Source organism: Pleurodeles waltl, chromosome 12 (genome assembly GCF_031143425.1).
Source record: "Pleurodeles waltl isolate 20211129_DDA chromosome 12, aPleWal1.hap1.20221129, whole genome shotgun sequence".
Taxonomy (NCBI): domain Eukaryota; kingdom Metazoa; phylum Chordata; class Amphibia; order Caudata; family Salamandridae; genus Pleurodeles; species Pleurodeles waltl.
The window spans coordinates 675,367,080-675,385,142 of NC_090451.1; the positions used below are offsets into that span (position 1 = coordinate 675,367,080).

Genomic DNA, 18,063 nt, shown 5'->3' on the forward strand with positions numbered 1-18,063 from the left:
CCTTGTAAAACCATGAGGACTTACTGCGTATCAGGCCACTATTAGGAAATCCCAATGCACAGGGGGTGTGCACATGGGCTAGAAGCAGACTATAGTCCATAGTCCCTGATGAATGTCAACAGTGAAGTGGAACAAAGCAAAACATTCAGAGACTTTAAGATGCAGGGAGCACTATATTTTTTTCTAAAAGTACAGACGGTTGGTCAGTTGGTTAGATACAAGTATTGAGCATTTAAGGAGGGTTTTAAGGGATATTACACAAAACATCGTACAGTAAATCAGAGGACCTCACAGTACTATAATGGTGCATTTTGATTGGCGTCATGGTGGTTGATATCTACCAGGGGTTTCAAAGCCAAAAGGAGGGCTTAGCCTAATTACGGTCACAACCCCCACACTAAACCCCTATGCTTTGTCTCTGTGTGGCTGTCTACTAAGGAATCTAAAGTACATACATATAACTCAGAATTTCATGAGTTCATTCATGATAATTAGACACTGCAAGTCAGAAACAGACAGAGGCAATATCTACACCCTATTTCCAACTTGCTCTGTCTAAATTTCAAGCAGAAATTCAGAGCTATATGTATGAAGTTTAAACGCCTCAGACACATAAAAACAATCGCTTGGCTTTGCTCTTAGCCAGTGCTCCAGGGTCCGTATAATGATGGGCATTTCTGGTACAGAGTAGAGACGAGCACCTATTTATGCGCCCGCAGCAGTGGAGTAACAAAGGTGCCCGCAGCCCCCATGGAGCGGGGGCCCGAGCTCCAGGGAGCTCCCTCAGCACAGTACCCTGGCCTAAGACCTCCTGAGTGAGTTTGGAGGTGGGGCCACCATGTACAGGTTTGCAGGGTGCAAGGTTTATCGGGTTAAATCAGTTCACTTTATCCCCTGCGGGCGCATAAAACAGGCGGCCCATGGCTTTGCAATGCATATTATTAGAGTTCACGACCCTAGATGTTGCAAAATGGAACTGGTTAAGACTATCACATACATAAGAAAGAAGCAGAAAGCCCCAGTCTAGTTCTTATAACAGACAAGGCGGCCCCCCTTGGACACATACTCACAGGCTTCTTCAGGGATTGAAGCAATGGCCAGTGAAGGGGACAGACAGTGTTTTTCTTTTCATCTGAAACTCTCTGGTGCATCCTCAGCCCTCGCAGAGCACACAGTTTAGAAGTGTGATGACACCTTCTCATGGGGCAACACTGATGTCCTGGAGTTCATGGAAGAACATAGCAAGTCTTTATATATATATAACAGAAGTCTCGAGAGAGGAAGGGGAGGGATTAGAGGATCAGCAGCTGCGTGAGCTAATTACACATCATCAGTTTATTGACAGGGGGTTCTTTTTTTCTTCAAATCTGAACACAGCTGTCAGTGACATTTGGAGGCAGACAGAATTTTGTGCCCCTCCCCGGTAATGTCTAAAAGCTTGACCAGGCCTGAGCCCAACGTCCACCTGTGAATTCAAAAAATTTTCCAGTTGTGTGGCTGCGTCATGCATGCAAATATTCCCAGGCTAAACTATTCAGACACTTGAAATGTTCACATTTTGCAGAATGTCATCATGCCAAACACATTTCTTTGCAGTGATGTAGCACTTGGTCCATGGGAACATGCACAGGAAATGCAGACTTTGAGAAGATGCATTCATGTTCCAATAAAATCACTAGGATGCACAACCAGCCACTGAGGGGAAGTAGGATGGACAACATAACGTGTACATTGTTCTGATGCCCACGTGCGTCAAAATAAAGACTTCGAAACGTGTTGTCCCCCCAGAGAACATTGTGATGCACTTGTTAGCCACATCATGCAATCTCTCTACCAAAGACCCTGCACTTTTCCACAGTGGATGGGCTCTGGAGCAAATTATATAGGGACTCTGCATTTTTCCCTGAAGAAAATTATTTATTGGCTCACTGGCAAATAGAGTACTTTTGTCCTGTGATATTCAGTGTACTTTGAGAAAGGTGGGGCCTGGCAAGTGAAAGTATGAAAATAACTTAGCTAAATTGTGCTTGCCACGCCAAAGTACCAGACACAAAGAGGAACCACAGATGCTCTAAAGAAACATTAATTAAATAGACCCTTACTGTTGTGATGTGCTGGGCAATCCATGCCTTCCCTATCCCTGGGAGAGTTGAATCTTACCCTCCCAATAGCAACTTGCAAATTATTGCAGACCAGTTCATTTTTCAATATAATTTCCCTAAAACTTGTCAACCATGCTAGGTGTGTTAAAACCATATGCTGAAATGTGGTTATGCAAGGTGGCGTCCGGTCATACGTCAAAGTATGTATAGGGTTTTTCTCTACTACATGTTCCATCTGGCCCCTTCCAAGTAGCTTCTCCATCCTATGACTCAGACTCTGCGTAAAAGGGGAAGCGTGGTTAAATAGAAGTTATAGAAATCTCGCGATCATAGGCAGTAGACAGCAGAGCGAGACAAATCTTATTGGCTGTTCAGGAATCATGCTGCTAGTTATATGGAGATCCCATGATTGACAGCAGACAGGTTAAACCAACCTTACCTGTTTATACAGTAGAAGTGATATCAAACCAGATGATGATATGTCCCCAAACAAGCCATTAAATAATAACCATAGCAGCAAGTGCTCTCTCTGGAACCAAGGAGGAGACATGAGCAATACATGTCACAGCCTGAGCTTTATGTATTTTTAAAAAATGCAATGATTTTGACCTCAGCAGGGGCTGAAGATGTAGATATTTGTCCTTAAAATACAATGGTTTAATTCTGGTTAAATCAGCACCATAGTCTCAAGCATAAGCTTGCCTTTATTTTCTTGAGAAAAAAATCCCTTTTTCTCCGAAAAGCAAATTTTCATTTATGATAAAAGCATTATGTGTTTTAATTTTCTGTGCACAAAACAGTCACATATATTACTGAATTGTCACACATGGATAGATTCTGCCCTTCACGTATAATTGCAGTTCAGCATCAAATACCAGACATGCTCACCATTTGCTAAGTATTTGCAAAACCATCATGAATGTTATGTTTGGACCAAAATTATACAACAACAGTTCTCCTCAGCTACTGGAGTCCCAGGGACAGGGAGAAGCAAGGAGAGCATCACGGATAGTCACTGCTGGAGTGCAAGGAGCAGGCCGGGTGTTGTGGATGGTCATCAGTGTCGCGTGAAGGTCGTGTCAGGTGCGTTGGATGGTTGGAATAAGGAACTCACTCAGTAGAGGCCCCCAGGGCTCAAGCAGGTACACCTGTAGGTCTAGTTGCAGGTCCATGCAGCAGGTTAGCTGGGCGAATGCCGGGGGTCTCTGGAGCTTGCTATGTCCCTGAAGCCTAAAATGGGAGGTCAGTCTGCTGACCCTTTGAGTCACTTCATCCTGAGATGAAGGATGCAGGCGTGTTATTCCTTCTTAGCAAGCAGGGCAGGAGGCAGCAAGGCAGCAAAGCAACAGGGCAGCAGAGGGGCAGTCCTTCTTGTAGAAATGCAGCACAGAAGTCCTAAGTTTGTGGTATTCACAGATCCAAAGTTGTACTGAAAAGTGGGTCTGAGGGTTCTATTTTTATACTTCATACCCTTCATTGAAGTAGGAGAAGTTTCTATAGAATTTGATTTGAAGTCCTTTAGGTTTTCTGCCTGCCCTGGCTTCAAACTGGCTACATGAAAACTGCATGGGGGCCAAGTCATTTGTCAGAAGGAAGGGCACAGCCTTTTCAGTTGCAAGTGGGGTTGTGCCTAGGTCTGCCCCATCCTGCCATTTGATGGCCATCCAGGCACAATTAACCCCCCTATTGTGTGGCTGTCTAGGAGGAATAAACAAAATCCAGCTCTCAACAACACCCAGTCATGTGACCCAGAAATAGGCTGCAGGCACCAAATAGTTAGGGCAGGAAAATGCCAATTTCTGAAAGTGGTATTATCAAAATTGTAACTTAAAACAACAACTTAACCATTAATACAAATTCATAATTACAATTTCTCAGACATTAAACGTGACAGGTTTACCTTTTCCCAAACAAATGTTAGCTCTCAATTTAATAAGGCAAATCAATGTTATCTTATGAGAGAAGTACAGTAGTACACATGATTAGGGCTATTAGCTTTAGAAATATTGGTAATGTTATTTAAAGGGCACTGGGCTTTGGAGAGAGCGCTGCTCATAAGGATCTGAGGATATTCTGAAATTCCTGTTCATTGTATGCTGTGAATATACATAGAAGTGCTTTGCATATATTTTTCATGGACAGATCTTGTCATAATGCCATTTATTAATGTGGTTATGTATTTTAAAAAGGGGACTATCTTTCCTAACCTGGGTTGCATAATGATGTTTTAACAAGTTGGCAGGTAAGAGGTGATGGAGAGCAATTGCTATAGAAGATTACAACCAGTACCTATGAATATAGACGTCTTTATTTTCATACAATCTTCATTTAAAAATATGTCTTTATGTTTACTACTTGACATGAGTCTTTCTTCATTGTTGCCTACAAGGTTAATGGGCATATTCCTTGGGGGTCAGTATTGTTTTCACCATATAGAGAGGAGTCAGCTTTGGGATGGAAGGATAGTTTAGTGGCATGGTTTTCAAGTTCTGGTATTGTCTACCAGAGAAGTTTCATGTTCTAGACATAGACAATGATATAAGCCAAAGGGGCAATATAACTAGACCATGCAAGGCACTGCTGAGGTTTTGCATTTCCTGGAAAGCATAAACCCCATTGATAGTCAGAGAAGTCCCACGAAATCTCTGTAGTACAAGAAGAGAATCCATACAAACCCACTCTCCCATTGAGTTCCTTCTAGCAAGCCTGCCACACCAAATTCTTGACTTTCCAGCACTGTAACAATGTTGGCTGGGTCAGGAAAGCAACATCCTCTAGCTGGTAAAGTTGCTTATTAATCAGCACATCGTTGTAAAGCTTGAGAAACACATGACTGCCAGAAGATTAGGATTTTGATTTAATGACTACACACAGTTGAACGAAAAGGCCTAGATTTCCTTTCTCAGAAACTAATATTTCATTTCAAGCCACTGTAAATTGGACTATAGGTTGAATGGAAAGCGTTTTATTACAAAGGTGCTATATGGACAAACTTCAATATTTATGAGATAGAGTAGAAATGCAGTACATGATGTTAAACAATAAATTTAATCACCTAGAGGAGCTTCGCCTGACATTTTGTGGCCTATTTTCTGCCCATCAGACGCTGCTTTGAGTTACATTCTGGTCTTAAAAGGATGATGTAACACTTGGGGAAAAATATGCATGAGACTAATGCTACTGATGAAGACAGAATGGCAAAAATCTCCATGGCCACCATATATTTGCCCTTAGTGCTGAAGTAGGCTGGAACAAATGAGAGCCAAACGCTGAGGAAGGCGAGCATGCTGAAGGTGATGAATTGTGCTTCGTTGAAGCTGTCAGGCAGTTGTCTGGCCAGAAAGGCCACCACAAAACTGATAGAGGCCAGAAGCCCAAGGTATCCTAGCATGCACCAGAAAGCGATTGGTGATCCCTCATTACATTCTACTATCATTATTCCTGGCTGAGCGATGACATTGTAGTCAGAGAAAGGGGGTAAAAGAATCAGCCATGAGGCACATAGAAGCGCCTGAATGGTTGTGCAGGCACCAATGACGGTATAAGAAAGCTGGGGCCCGATCCATCGTGCTAAGTCTACGTTGGGTTTGGTAGCGTTGAAGGCGATGATCACCAGGATTGTTTTGGCCAAGATGCAGGAGACACAAAGAGCAAAAGCGATGCCAAAGGCAACTTGACGGAGGAGGCATTTCTCTGGAGTGGGGTAGCCAATGAAAGCCAATGCGCAGAGAAAGCACAAGGAAAGGGAAAGGAGTAAGAGGAAGCTGAGGGAGCGGTTGTTAGCCTTCACAATAGGGGTGTTTCTGTAATGGATGAAGATTCCTAAAATCACAAAAGTGATGATTGAGGAAAAAATGCAGATCGTTGTCAAGACTACTCCTAAAGGTTCAGAATATGAGAGGAATTCGATCTCCTTAGGAGTACAGTGGTCCTTGTATGTATTCGGCCAAGAATCCCAAGGGCATTTTGAGCACTCAACAGAGTCTGCAAAAGAGAAACAGCAGGCTATTTGTTAGAGAGAAAGGTAAATGTCAGATCTTGAGATAACACGGCTACCCAGTGCTGCTGCTGTTCGATGCTACCTACCAGTATGATTGGAAATCTCCCCTTGAGGACAGGGGACACAATGAAAGCAGCAGATGGGCTCTCCTTCTTTAGCCACTTTCCTGAATCCAGTGGGACACCTGGGGCTGCACAAAGAGACTGGGACCTTGCATAAAAAACAAACATTTCAAATGTGTTCAGAGTTTGAAAAAACATTTTGAATGAAAGAAATTAAGTTTTGTGAACCCAATAGATACCCAGTTTGTTGTCTTTGATACTGTCTTAGAAAATGCTATTTTTGCTGTCCCTGTGTTGCAATCACTGCCTAGTAGTAACTATGTTATATGGCTATGATGAGGTTTTTGCCAATTTGGTTTTCCTCTGCCACAAAAGCATATATAGCACTGTTATTAGTGCCTTACCTGGTGAGAAAAAACTGCATTGTGTAACAGATGATTCCACAGTGGCTTAAGAAGAAGGAATGGGAAATACAAAGTGACAGGTGGAATGCTTAAATTAATCCAAGCCACTGGCATTTCCTCTCATCTGCATTCTAATTCATTATTTCTCTGCTCACTGTACCACTACAGACAGAACCCAAACTATTAAAGTCAGCCACAGTCCTGGTAAAGTAGAACAAACCTGCCAGAACTCCTAGGCCTCGTCAGTTCAACAGAAAACGCAGGCACGACTAGATCGCTTATGACTCTTGTTGGGTCCTTTCATTAAGATGGAGGTTAAGGTCAATGGGAAATTAACAGAGGATGCATGGCTGCACATACATGTGCACTGAGGTCACCTAACTATTAAAAACAAAATTAGTGAGAGGTGAAATACTTGAATTAATCTCAGCCACTTGTAATTAACCTGTGTTTGCTGTGCCATGGTACTGAAACTAACAGCTGGCTGTGCTCTCATTCAGAGACGACAAAGTCTAGTAATTAAGGTTGGATTGTCCTATTGGCTGCTGGGCCAAGACAGATTTGCATATGGTTGGTCGCTAAAAACATTCATCTAAAAACAGCCTAGAGAGAATAGCCCTCCTTGAGATTTACTGAAAAATTATACTATTCACATTTTGTGCAATTTAAGATGATTTAGATTGACTGAAGCCACAAGGAGCATTTGTTGCATAGTTTTTAAAGCTATAGCTTCTAGTAACTTAACTACTAGATCAAACTTCTACCCTAAAATTGTACTTAGAAAGTTGAAACAAAAAGTGCACATAAAAAATTGTAAAGATAGATATGGCTTCCCCATGAGTCTCTCTTCATACCACACCTCTTCAAAGATGAGCCATTCCAGTCTCCCTTAGAATTGAACCCCCCCCCTTAAGCTTTTTTTAAGTATAATGTTTTTTATATCAAGTTATTAGCCCAATATCTGGAACCCACATCCATATGATCCCCTTGATCTCTGTAACCAAAATTGTCTTGATTGTCTCATTTCTTACCTGTGGGACTCCTGCAGCCCACCGGATGGCTGTGACATTGATGAAAAGGTTTTTTTCCTGAGCAGCACTAGAGTCATAGCTGCCCACTTTCACATACTTGAGCGTACCCGTTGAGCCTGGTTGCCAGTTTACAATATCATACTGGGCCGGGATGTTACCATTCTTATCAAAAAATATCTTGTCTCCAAATTTATTATGAAAGCGAACATTCTTGACATAATGGAGAAGCTAATAAAAAGAGAACAATTGTATGAATGTATAATAAATTGGAAGATATATTCCATTCCATATTACTTTATTTCAGCTATTTTTCTAATTTGGTGTGGCATTTTTCTTCTGTTGTGTTTTCACTTTATTACTGTTGGTGTGCTGCAGACATACTTGACACATTCCCTTTAAGTTAAGTCGGACTGCTGTTGTGCCAAGCTACCAGAAGTTTAAGCACAGGTTAATTTTGTGAAATGTCTGGTTCACCCTGACAAGGAATGTGGCTGTTGCTAAAGAGGGGTTACCCCCTTCAACCAACAACCTAATTCATCACATAAACTACATTGACATATTAGTAAAGCTATTGAAAAATGGTTTGCCTGATTTTGATATTATTGAGGTCACCATATTTTAGCCATGATAAAATGCACTGAAGATATTTTTGAGATGACATTTAGGTGGAATACTTTCTTTGAAGGTTCCTGAGCTGTAGCTCAGAAAGTCCAAGATAGACCAGATTGCATTGGTCCAGGTGAACCAGGATCTTTAGTCCAAATCCAAGTGTTTGCTTATCCTGAAGAAGAGGCTGTGCACGAAACAGGACATCTACACTTTCTGAGTCTGGTAATCAAAGGTCAAGTCTTTATCTAACCACATCTCAAGTTCCATAAGTCTGATGACCAGGACAGAAGGATTCACCAAAGAAGAAGGTCACAACCTGCCTGATCAGACTCACCAATCACCACCTTTCACCTATGACCAGAATGTATTTATTTTTCCCACTCAGTTTTACAAAGGTGAAAGATATTCTATTCTAAATGGAAATTAGACAGTCACCGAGCAGCCTCAAAGTATCTGAAGTCAGGAGGTGAAATTGGAGAGGTTGCTCATCTTCTGAATATGGCAGAGCCTGAAAACAAAAGGCACAGATAACATATGTATTTTTAAAGCACACAGTCACCCTTGTTTCTCTTGGCACTGAAATAACAGATATTTATTATTACACAGCTCAATAGTACTTATTTTTCAACCTCAGAAGAATTAAATGCTGAGAGAACCCACCAGGAACCTTTGACCATGACATCAAAAACAGATTTCTGGAGTGGATACATTAGCCCCCCGAAACAATAGACCCATCAGATACATTTTTCTAACAGCTGGATATCGATGATGAGCAGACAGATCCCTGGGGAATACCATAGCTGACAGGTAGTTTGGCAGAGGGAAAAGTGCCTTCACTTGCATGCTTCTGCTGAAAAAGGAACTGAACCATTCTAGGGGAGACTTAGCCAGATCGATACCTACTTCTAACAGGTTGGTAAAGATAGAATGGGAAACCATATTTAGAGCTCCATAGAGAACTGCCAGCCAGCAGGAGTATAGAGGTGTTATGAACTTCTAATACACCAAGAGTGGCCAACGGCATTGCTTATGCGTTGTATCTTGCCCAGAAACTTATCTGCATCCACTTCACTGTTCCTAAGACTTCAAGAAGGACATATAGTCATGTGCGGCTCCATGACCTTAGAGCAGGAAGCAAACCGCCTAAACCTTTTCAGGTTCTATATGGTTATTAGTGCCTTCTTCATATAGAGGTAATACTAGCATTTTAGGTCTGGCACAATAACCATAAAAAGTATAGATGTTTGATATAAAATCCAGAAAGATGAATTCTCGAAAAGTTAATTTCTGAATATCCCTAGGATGGCCGCAAACAGGATCTGTCGTGGTCTCACCTCCTCAAATTTGTATGTTTCTCCAGCCCAGGAGAAAAGGAGTGAAAGACGCCTATCAAAAAAAATAGAAGACTTTTCTGGGCATCTGCCAGCTAAAGGATTCCAGGCAGGAAAACAGTTGGAGGTTCATTAAAACAATATTGATACTTGGTTAGGAATGTCAGGGAGTAGGGAAAGCTCACACCCTCATCAGATCACACAAAGGGGTTGCAGGCAGCATGTTTATAGTAAGACAGGTTTTTGAAATGTGCTTGGCTTTGATGCTGGTATTCCTTTAGCTATGACGCCTTGTTTCTTGTAAGTACAGGAGGAGACCTGGGTTCAGAACCAGTCTGGTAGGTTTTCTCTACTGGTGGAAAGAAACAATGTCCTCTATTAAATAGGTTGTCACATGAGGGCCAACAGAGGTCAAAGAGAGGAAATAGAATCCTGCCACCTAAGAAACTCATCAGAATAGTGTTTTTTGGAACAGTCATAACCCATGTCAAAAGACTTACTTCAAAATTTGGGAAAGACTCACTGTGTGAAATTGGTCGGGATAGGCTTCAAACACTAATAACTGTTGAGAAGTTACTTTGTTTTTTGCTTCCACCAGCAGAGACTTCAAGCGCTACGGAACATAGAAGAAAAACAGAACACGAAGACATGTGATGCTAACTGCCTGGATGATAATTGAGAAATTGGGAACTGTTCTCTCTAGTACACAGGATCTTGGTGCCCTTGTTGAGGCCATAAACATCTGGCTTTCTGCAGTTTCGGAAAGTCTGGGACAATGAAGGACAAAAAAAGTTCATCTTTTGGTTGAGTGCTGGCTAAAGGACATGGCTGAACTTAGCTTTCTCTTCTGTCTGTAATCTGATACCTGAAAGGTACTCCTTAATGAGTGTAGGCTTTATGATTGCTAAGGAGGAAGAACTTTTAAAAGAGAAAGAGTGAAGGCTGGATCAAGGTATTAAGACTCATCAAGAAAGATGCCGTTTTGTTGAGCATGTTTTCTTTGTTTGTCCTGCTTGGTGCTTTTTGACACAAAGCTTGAAGCCACAGTGGGACTACAAAAACAAAGTATCTCACCTTATGGAGACCTGTCTGGCTGTGGTTCTCACCTTTACCCTGCTAGAGGATTTTGAGAACGAAAAAAGTGACAAAGTCTAAACATACCGAGTGACGGCATGAAAGCTGCCAAAATGATCCCAGTGATGAGTTGACAGTGGTGGCAACAGATTTCACATTCATCCATAGCAAGCTTTAGGTCCTGAAACTGAACAAGCAAGAGAAGGGCTGTCCTCTCCCATAGGATAACACTGGGTTACAATATTACATTCAATAAGTGATAACTTTAAGTTTTGTTTGGTGCCTGCATCCTTGGTCACATGAATAGGTGTAGCTGGCAGTTTTTGTCTATGTGTATTTCTTCCAGAAAGTGAGAAAAAGGGAGAATGGTGTTGGAAGGATCGATCATCTCAGACTTGATGGGGGGGCGCAGAGCTGTCACTTACCACACTTGCACATCAAAAAGACCTTACCTCAGCAAACTCACAAAGACTTTCACACTACTATTTTGTGCCCCCTCACAAGCAAGGGCCAGGGCAGGGAGGAAGGAAATTCCAGACACCTCTGTAGTAAGAAACTCAAGAGGCTTCTCCCACTTCAAAGTTAGCACTAGATATAAATAGTTGATCCTCAGACCCAGTTCTTTAGTACACATCTGGGCCTGTGGAAGACTCAGAAAAACTACTACTGTGCTGCCCTGCATCAAGAAGGACTGCTACTCTGCTATCTGAGGGAGAAGGATTGCATCTGCATCTTGAACCCATGACCATTAGAGTGACTCCAAGGCCTAGCTGGCTGGCCTGCTGATCAGAGCATCAAGGACAGTAAAACACCCAATCACACTGAACCCTGCACCTATACTTTGCCTGCTGTAAATTGTAACTCCCCAAGTAGTGCCACCCCAGTCCTGGCCCCTTGGAAGTGAGACGGAGACCCTCATTACAAGTCTGGTGGTCCTTGGACTGCCAGACTTGCAGTGGCGGTCTTACTGACGCTGGGCTGGTGGTAAAAACTGCCATATTGCGACTTCAGCAGTTTGGCTGAAGCCAAACTGCCATAATGCCGCCCGTACCGCCAGGGTGGTCAGACCGTCGGTCCGGAGGTGAGCAGCTCTGGCCCAGCAGTAGCCATAATACTGCCATCGGCATTATGACTCGGCAGACCGCCAGCATTTTGCTGGTGGTCATGCACCCGGCGACAGGAATCTCCATTACTGTCGCTGGCAGACACACCCCACACAACCACACACCTACATTCACGTACCCCCACTCACCCACGCATTTGCTTACATACACACCACACTCTCGCCCCAAACATGCACTCAGGTACACCCATGTACTCGCACACACACACTCAGGCACATACACTCGCACACAAACAGACACACCCTTCCCCCCCACATTCACATTCACACAAACATAAACAGACTCACACACACAACACCTCCCTCCCCCTCTAGGCATACACGCACTCACAAACGCGCACACACCGACACCCCCCACATTCATACACACATGCAGACACCACCCACATCCATACTAACACCCCCATCCGCTCTCAAGCTGACATACACACACCCCCACTCACACATACGCACCCCCTCCGCATTCATGCACAACACCACCTCCTCCATGCATGCACACATTCACACACCCCCATCCGCACACTTTCATACAAACACCCCCACCCGACCGCATGCATACACACAGACACCCCACTCACTTGCACACATACACACAGACACCCCCACTCACTGCAGACTTGCACACATGCACTCCCACTTGCATGCATCCCAATACACAAACCTACTCACTCGCACCCAACACCCCCCTCCCATCCGCTTTCATTTGGACACACACACCCTCCACGCACACATACATACACACACACACTCATGCACACCCATAGCACTACACATAGACATACATGCACACACCACACATGCATACTTTCGGCCGGTCCACCTATCTGTCTCGGTGAGGTAGTCGTCCGGGAGGGTATGGGTCTTGGCGTTTCCAAAACCAGCACAGCACTTGCGTTCAAAAAACCGCTGTGCCGTATTACATATCGTAATACAGCAAGGGGTATCCTGTTGGTGTGGCAGTGCTGGCGGTGGAAACGCCTCTCTTCCACCATCGGCCGCCCGTAAACAGGCGGAAATCTGACATAACTCATAATGTGGCAGTCTTCGGACCACCAACACTGGCGGTCTTCTGGCACCCGTGGCTTCGGCAGTCTTGTGAAAAGACCGCCAAAGATGTAATGAGGGCCTGAATGTGCTCTGCCAGTCCAACTGAGGTCCTAGAAGAACCAATGCAGCATGAATCATCGCAGATCAACATCGGAACCACTGCTGCATTTCTCAACCTCAACGGAGGACCGCACAAGCTCCTTGAAATGGCCCCAGTGCAATGTATCCTCAAAGCAGATCTCCATATCACAGCCTCACTATTCCTTGGAACCGCTGCTGTGTGATGCATCCTTGATGCAGGACTTCTCATTACACCCTGCAACTCCTCTGAGCCACCGCTGAGCATCACATCCTCAGCACGGTGCCTCAAACCCAGCCCTGCGGCTCCTTGGAATCACCTCAGGGCCGATGCATCCTTGATGTAGGACCGTGCATTGCTCCAAAAATGGGATTTAAGGTACTTAGTTCAGTGAGCCTAACTTAGTTCCTGTATCCCGGCTGCACTCCATCATGGTTGGCCTGAACTGGTGACTTTGTCCTGGTCTGGCATGGCCAGATAACCACAATTGGCTCTTCTCGTTTGTAAGTACTATTTATACCTACATTTTTAAAATTGCAAATCTCCAGTTCTACTAATTGGATGTTGCCATTTTGATCTTAAATAGTTCAGTAAAATTCATTCATTTTTTTAATTGCTGTGGGATTTTTCGAGTGTTGTGTTTTCACTTTATTACAGTTTGAAGTGCTGCATATATACTTTACACATTGCCTCTAAGTTAAGACTGACTGCTTTTGTGCCAAGTTACCAGGGGGTTAAGAACAGATTAATTTTGGGTTTGCTTGTGTTTCACTATGACAAAGGATTGTGGTTGCTGCATGGGTATCCTTTCACTCCCTCAACCACTAGCCCAATTTCTTATACAAACGTACCATAGTGAATTGGCTATCTTCGTATATAAATGAAATAACAGTACAAACTTGCACGTTTCACATACAACACATCTTGGGGTACAGAATTTCAACTCTGCTAATGCTGATATTTATTGCATTGCTATTTTCTAATCTATTTTGTTATGTTCTGGTTCAATGTTTGCTTTTCCTTCTGTATATTGTTATGTAAAGTTACATGTAATTCATCCTAATACCTAGTCCATGAGGCTATACAAGAATGTTATATTATCAATAAATACACAATTATTATAATTATCAGATTACTCTGTTTTCCAAATATTTATTCAGAATATGCAAAGTATGATGGTGTATACATATTTGTGCACATATGTAATGCAATTTGTGTCAGCTGCATGTGTGGTTTTGCAGCGGTCTTAGCGAAAAAGGTCCTGAACTGTTGTTCCTTAAAATCCAATTCATATACAAAGGGTGAAATCATGGCCTAAGTTCTAATGCAAATAAAAATCCTCTAAATGTATATGATTAAAAATGTCTACCTGCCATGGCTGGAATTTCATGATGTCTGTACAACTCCCCTGATGGAAAGGACCCTGCCGGTGCTTGCAGGATGTAAGGTTCTGTAAAGCCAACACAATGGCATAGACAGCATTGTAGACATTGTATGCACCTCCTAGGTTATCAGCATCATAGTAACTAGTCTTAAGATCATCTAGTTTCTCTGTTCCTGTGCATTGGTAAGTTTCATTTTTCAATGAGTCAATGCTGTTCTCCTTTGACCATGTGCACCCAAACATGTTTTCCCAAAAAACTCTAATAAGGGCATCATTTGGTAATCGTGAAGGGTGCGCAATGCTGAGGTGCTCTTTAAATCTTGGCATCTCCCTTTTATGAATTGCAAACCCAATAGTACCAGTGAGGATTTCAGAATACTTCTCTGCAGATATCAGAAGTGATGTCGACCATGATTCACTTGCAATCCAAATCTTACCAATCACTTTCTGTCTGACGATTTCATCGAGAACAGGGGCCAGACCAGGGTCACTGGCAAATAAAACTATGGCAATGGCTGAGGAGTGCTTAATCTTACTAACAATGTGAAAAGCATTCTTGTCAGCCCTGCTTATGATAATGCGCTCAGAAAAGGCAACACAACCACCAGCCTTGATGAGTTCTTCATGTAATATTTGAATACCCTGTTGGCCATAGTCATTGTCTTCAGCAACCAGGCCTACCCATGTCCAACCAAAGTGTATCAGCATCTGTGCCAACCCACGCGACTGAAAGTCGTCACTGGGGATGGTTCGGAAAAAGGAAGGGAACTGGTTCCGGTCACTCAGTAGGGGACTGGATGAGAAGTAACTGATCTGTGAAAACAAGAATGAGAGAAGATGAGAAATGGCAAAGTAGTAGACCAACGTGGCCTGCATGAATGTGTCCTACATCATAGATTCAGTGGTCCTCACACCTCTCTGCACTGATCTTAGAGAGCTTTATGCTGACTAAAAAGGCTGCGTGTTGTACACCTTATCTCACTCTTCATATTATGTTCCCAATGCAAGTTCTAGGCCTATGATAGTCCCCTCAAGAAAGCAATGGAAATGGCTGATTATAATGACGAAAATGAATTTGAATCATAGCCTATTATACCTTTTATTTCATTCAGGGATGATGCTTTCAACGGGTATTTTTGCTCCTTTCTTTGTACTTTAATTTGCCTTATCTGTGTAATGTGCTATTTAGACTTTGGTGCAGTAGTAGCCTTGTTGAAGAGTGGCAGATATGTTAGATTTCCAACAGCGGAGTCTTATCTGGTTCCAGTGCAAGAGCCCTTTGATCCAGTGGCACATATGTCTGAAGGTCTGTCCTATTTAGGCATCCTATATTAATACCAGATCTTCCTGGTGAAATTGCCATGACATGCGAAGGAAGATTTGTCAATGGTCTCTATGCTTAGATGCTCAAAGAGAACCCCACCCTGGAGTGAGGACATTTTGTATTTTAGCATCAGAATCCAACTTAAAATTTAAGGCATTGTTCCCAAAAAAGACCAGCAATGCTGGCTTGCCGCCAAGACATGGCATCAGGCTTCTATCACTTTTTTGACAAAAGTGCCCACGTTTGCTGTGGGATAATTTTCTCTAAAATGATTCAAGCTACACAGCAAAGTTCTCTAAACGGGGCTGGACATCCTAGACCAGGCAAGCAGAGATGAAGACTTCTGCCTCACCAGAAACCTAGGAACCTAGTTGACCACCCACCCAAATGTATTTGGGCTACAGCAGATATTAACCATTCTCTAATTCCTTCTCATTAAGGTTTACTGTTATGCTTGGAAAAACAGAAATAGTTATAGGTAATCCTAAACTTTAATGTCCCTATTAGCAAATGTATGTTTTCATGCAGAGTTCTCTGTGCATGAAAAATTATCAAAGAACCACAGCACCAGGAGCGGGCCATCATGGCGAGAACGCAAGTGAAATGAGTCCGCTGCTCGCCACCATCTTGAGACTCTGGACGCTGGGATACCGAGAAGTGTATGAGATGATAACAGAAGGTCTGGGTCAGCAGTTTACAAAGCATAATCAAACCTTCAGTTTCAAAAACAAAAATAAGCATCAAATTTCCTTCTTCTGACCAATTTTTCTACCTGAACAGTGATAAGCAGAAAGGAGAAATTTCTGGCAATGTTTCTTTTTTGCACACTTTGGGAAATTTTAGGAAAGGTAGAGCTTCTCTGCATGCTTCTACATAGTCTGAGCTACAGCATATTTTTAAATAAACGCAGGCTTGAATTACATTGATTCTAATATATTTTTGCAATAAATAAACAACAGTGTGTGTAACTTTGCAGTCGAGATTTACTTTATATTTATGTTTAAAAATACCCTAACTCTTTCATATTAAAGAGCAATACACTAAGGCAGTGGTTCCCAACCCGTGGTCTGGGGACCCCTGGGGGTCCACAAAGCCTTCTCAGGGGGTCCACGATTGCTTAGAAAATTAAAAAATATTGACGAATTAGGTCCCCAGCTTCCAGTAACGACTCAGGTGGGGGTCCCAGATTCCAATGATGATTCAGTGGGGGTCCCTGGGTTCCACTAATGTCAAAGTGGGGGTCCACAGAAATCAAAAGGCTGGGAACCACTGCACTAAGGGGTTAAGTGGTTTGTGCGAAGGGTGATGATGTAACCAAGTATTATAAGGAATACAGTACTCCTTGCAATACATCACAACAATATTGGAAGTCATTTTGGAGACACATGACCTTATAAATGAACTTGACTTTTGGCCTTGTTCCTATATATTGTCATAGACCTCCTTAGTGACCTGCAATATATGTCAGAGAGTGGTTTATTCTGTATACATATTTCACTTTCATATATCACTTTTCATGAATTATTTACAATTTTGATCCAGACATGAATGATTAATATGTTCTGGTAATGAAAGATTGGAACTACAATCAAGCTTCTTAAATATAAAGTCTGTGTCTTTCATAAATCTTGATTTTGGCTCTTGCAAATCCCCACTTTCAGCACTGTAGGAGTGTTCTTGATCTCTGACTATTCTTACAAGAATTCCTAGGTCTTAGGTAGGATCATTCCTTTGCTTTATATATCTTTCAGTTCTGCATTTGTTCACCATCTACCCTTGGCTTCAATCACTCTGAATATTTTTCAGTGGCATGTTTAATGTTACATCATATGTTTTCCCATTTGTTGAGATCTCACACATCTCTCAGTGATGCCCCATCAATTGTCTTGATGTGATATATACCTTCTGCAACAGTTATCTACTTATTCATACCTGGGGGAGCCTGTAAAGACCCAAGACCCGGGCTATGGCGATGGAACACGATGATCCTCCATCTCCAACCATTCCTGCAATGTCACGATTCCGATGACACCTGTAGTTTGGAACCAACCTCCATGACCCTGTGAGTGCCCAGAATGTTCCCTCCACAGCCCTTTGTCTTGTTAAGCAGGAGTCATAGATACGGAAGCCAAAGGTAATATTGGGCAAGATGTCAGGGTCTCTATTTATCTCTTCAACAGCAAACACCATGGCCTGCAGCCACTGATAATTTAGCAAACCAAACCTAGGAAATTACACATCACACTTGAGAGGACATACAGATCAATCTGTTGAAAAGCATGTGAAAGTTATGAGAATTTGTCTCTTGAATGTACATTTTAAATTCAGTGAAGCCTGGTAGGAACTATATCCTATCCACCCTGTTTGAAGTGCTTAAATTGAATGTACTTATAAAAAACTAAATTAATTATTAATTAAGTAACAAAATGTATGTGCATTTTCATTGGTCATGTCTGTAAGTTGCCATGAGAGAATTGAGGAGTGTATAAATTG

At 42.5% G+C, this 18,063-nt stretch overlaps 1 protein-coding gene across 1 annotated transcript; it reads right to left on the reverse strand.

The window, feature by feature from the left end:
• Positions 1–5,187: 5,187 nt before the first annotated feature.
• On the reverse strand, positions 5,188–17,760 carry LOC138267202 (extracellular calcium-sensing receptor-like). The gene is made up of 6 exons (XM_069216055.1): positions 17,503–17,760; positions 14,232–15,059; positions 10,063–10,152; positions 7,600–7,827; positions 6,189–6,312; positions 5,188–6,086 (listed from the first exon to the last, which is right to left on the reverse strand). The coding sequence occupies exons 1-6, from the start codon at positions 17,758–17,760 to the stop codon at positions 5,188–5,190; spliced, it is 2,427 nt and encodes an 808-aa protein (XP_069072156.1).
• Between the last annotated feature and the right edge of the window lie 303 nt (positions 17,761–18,063).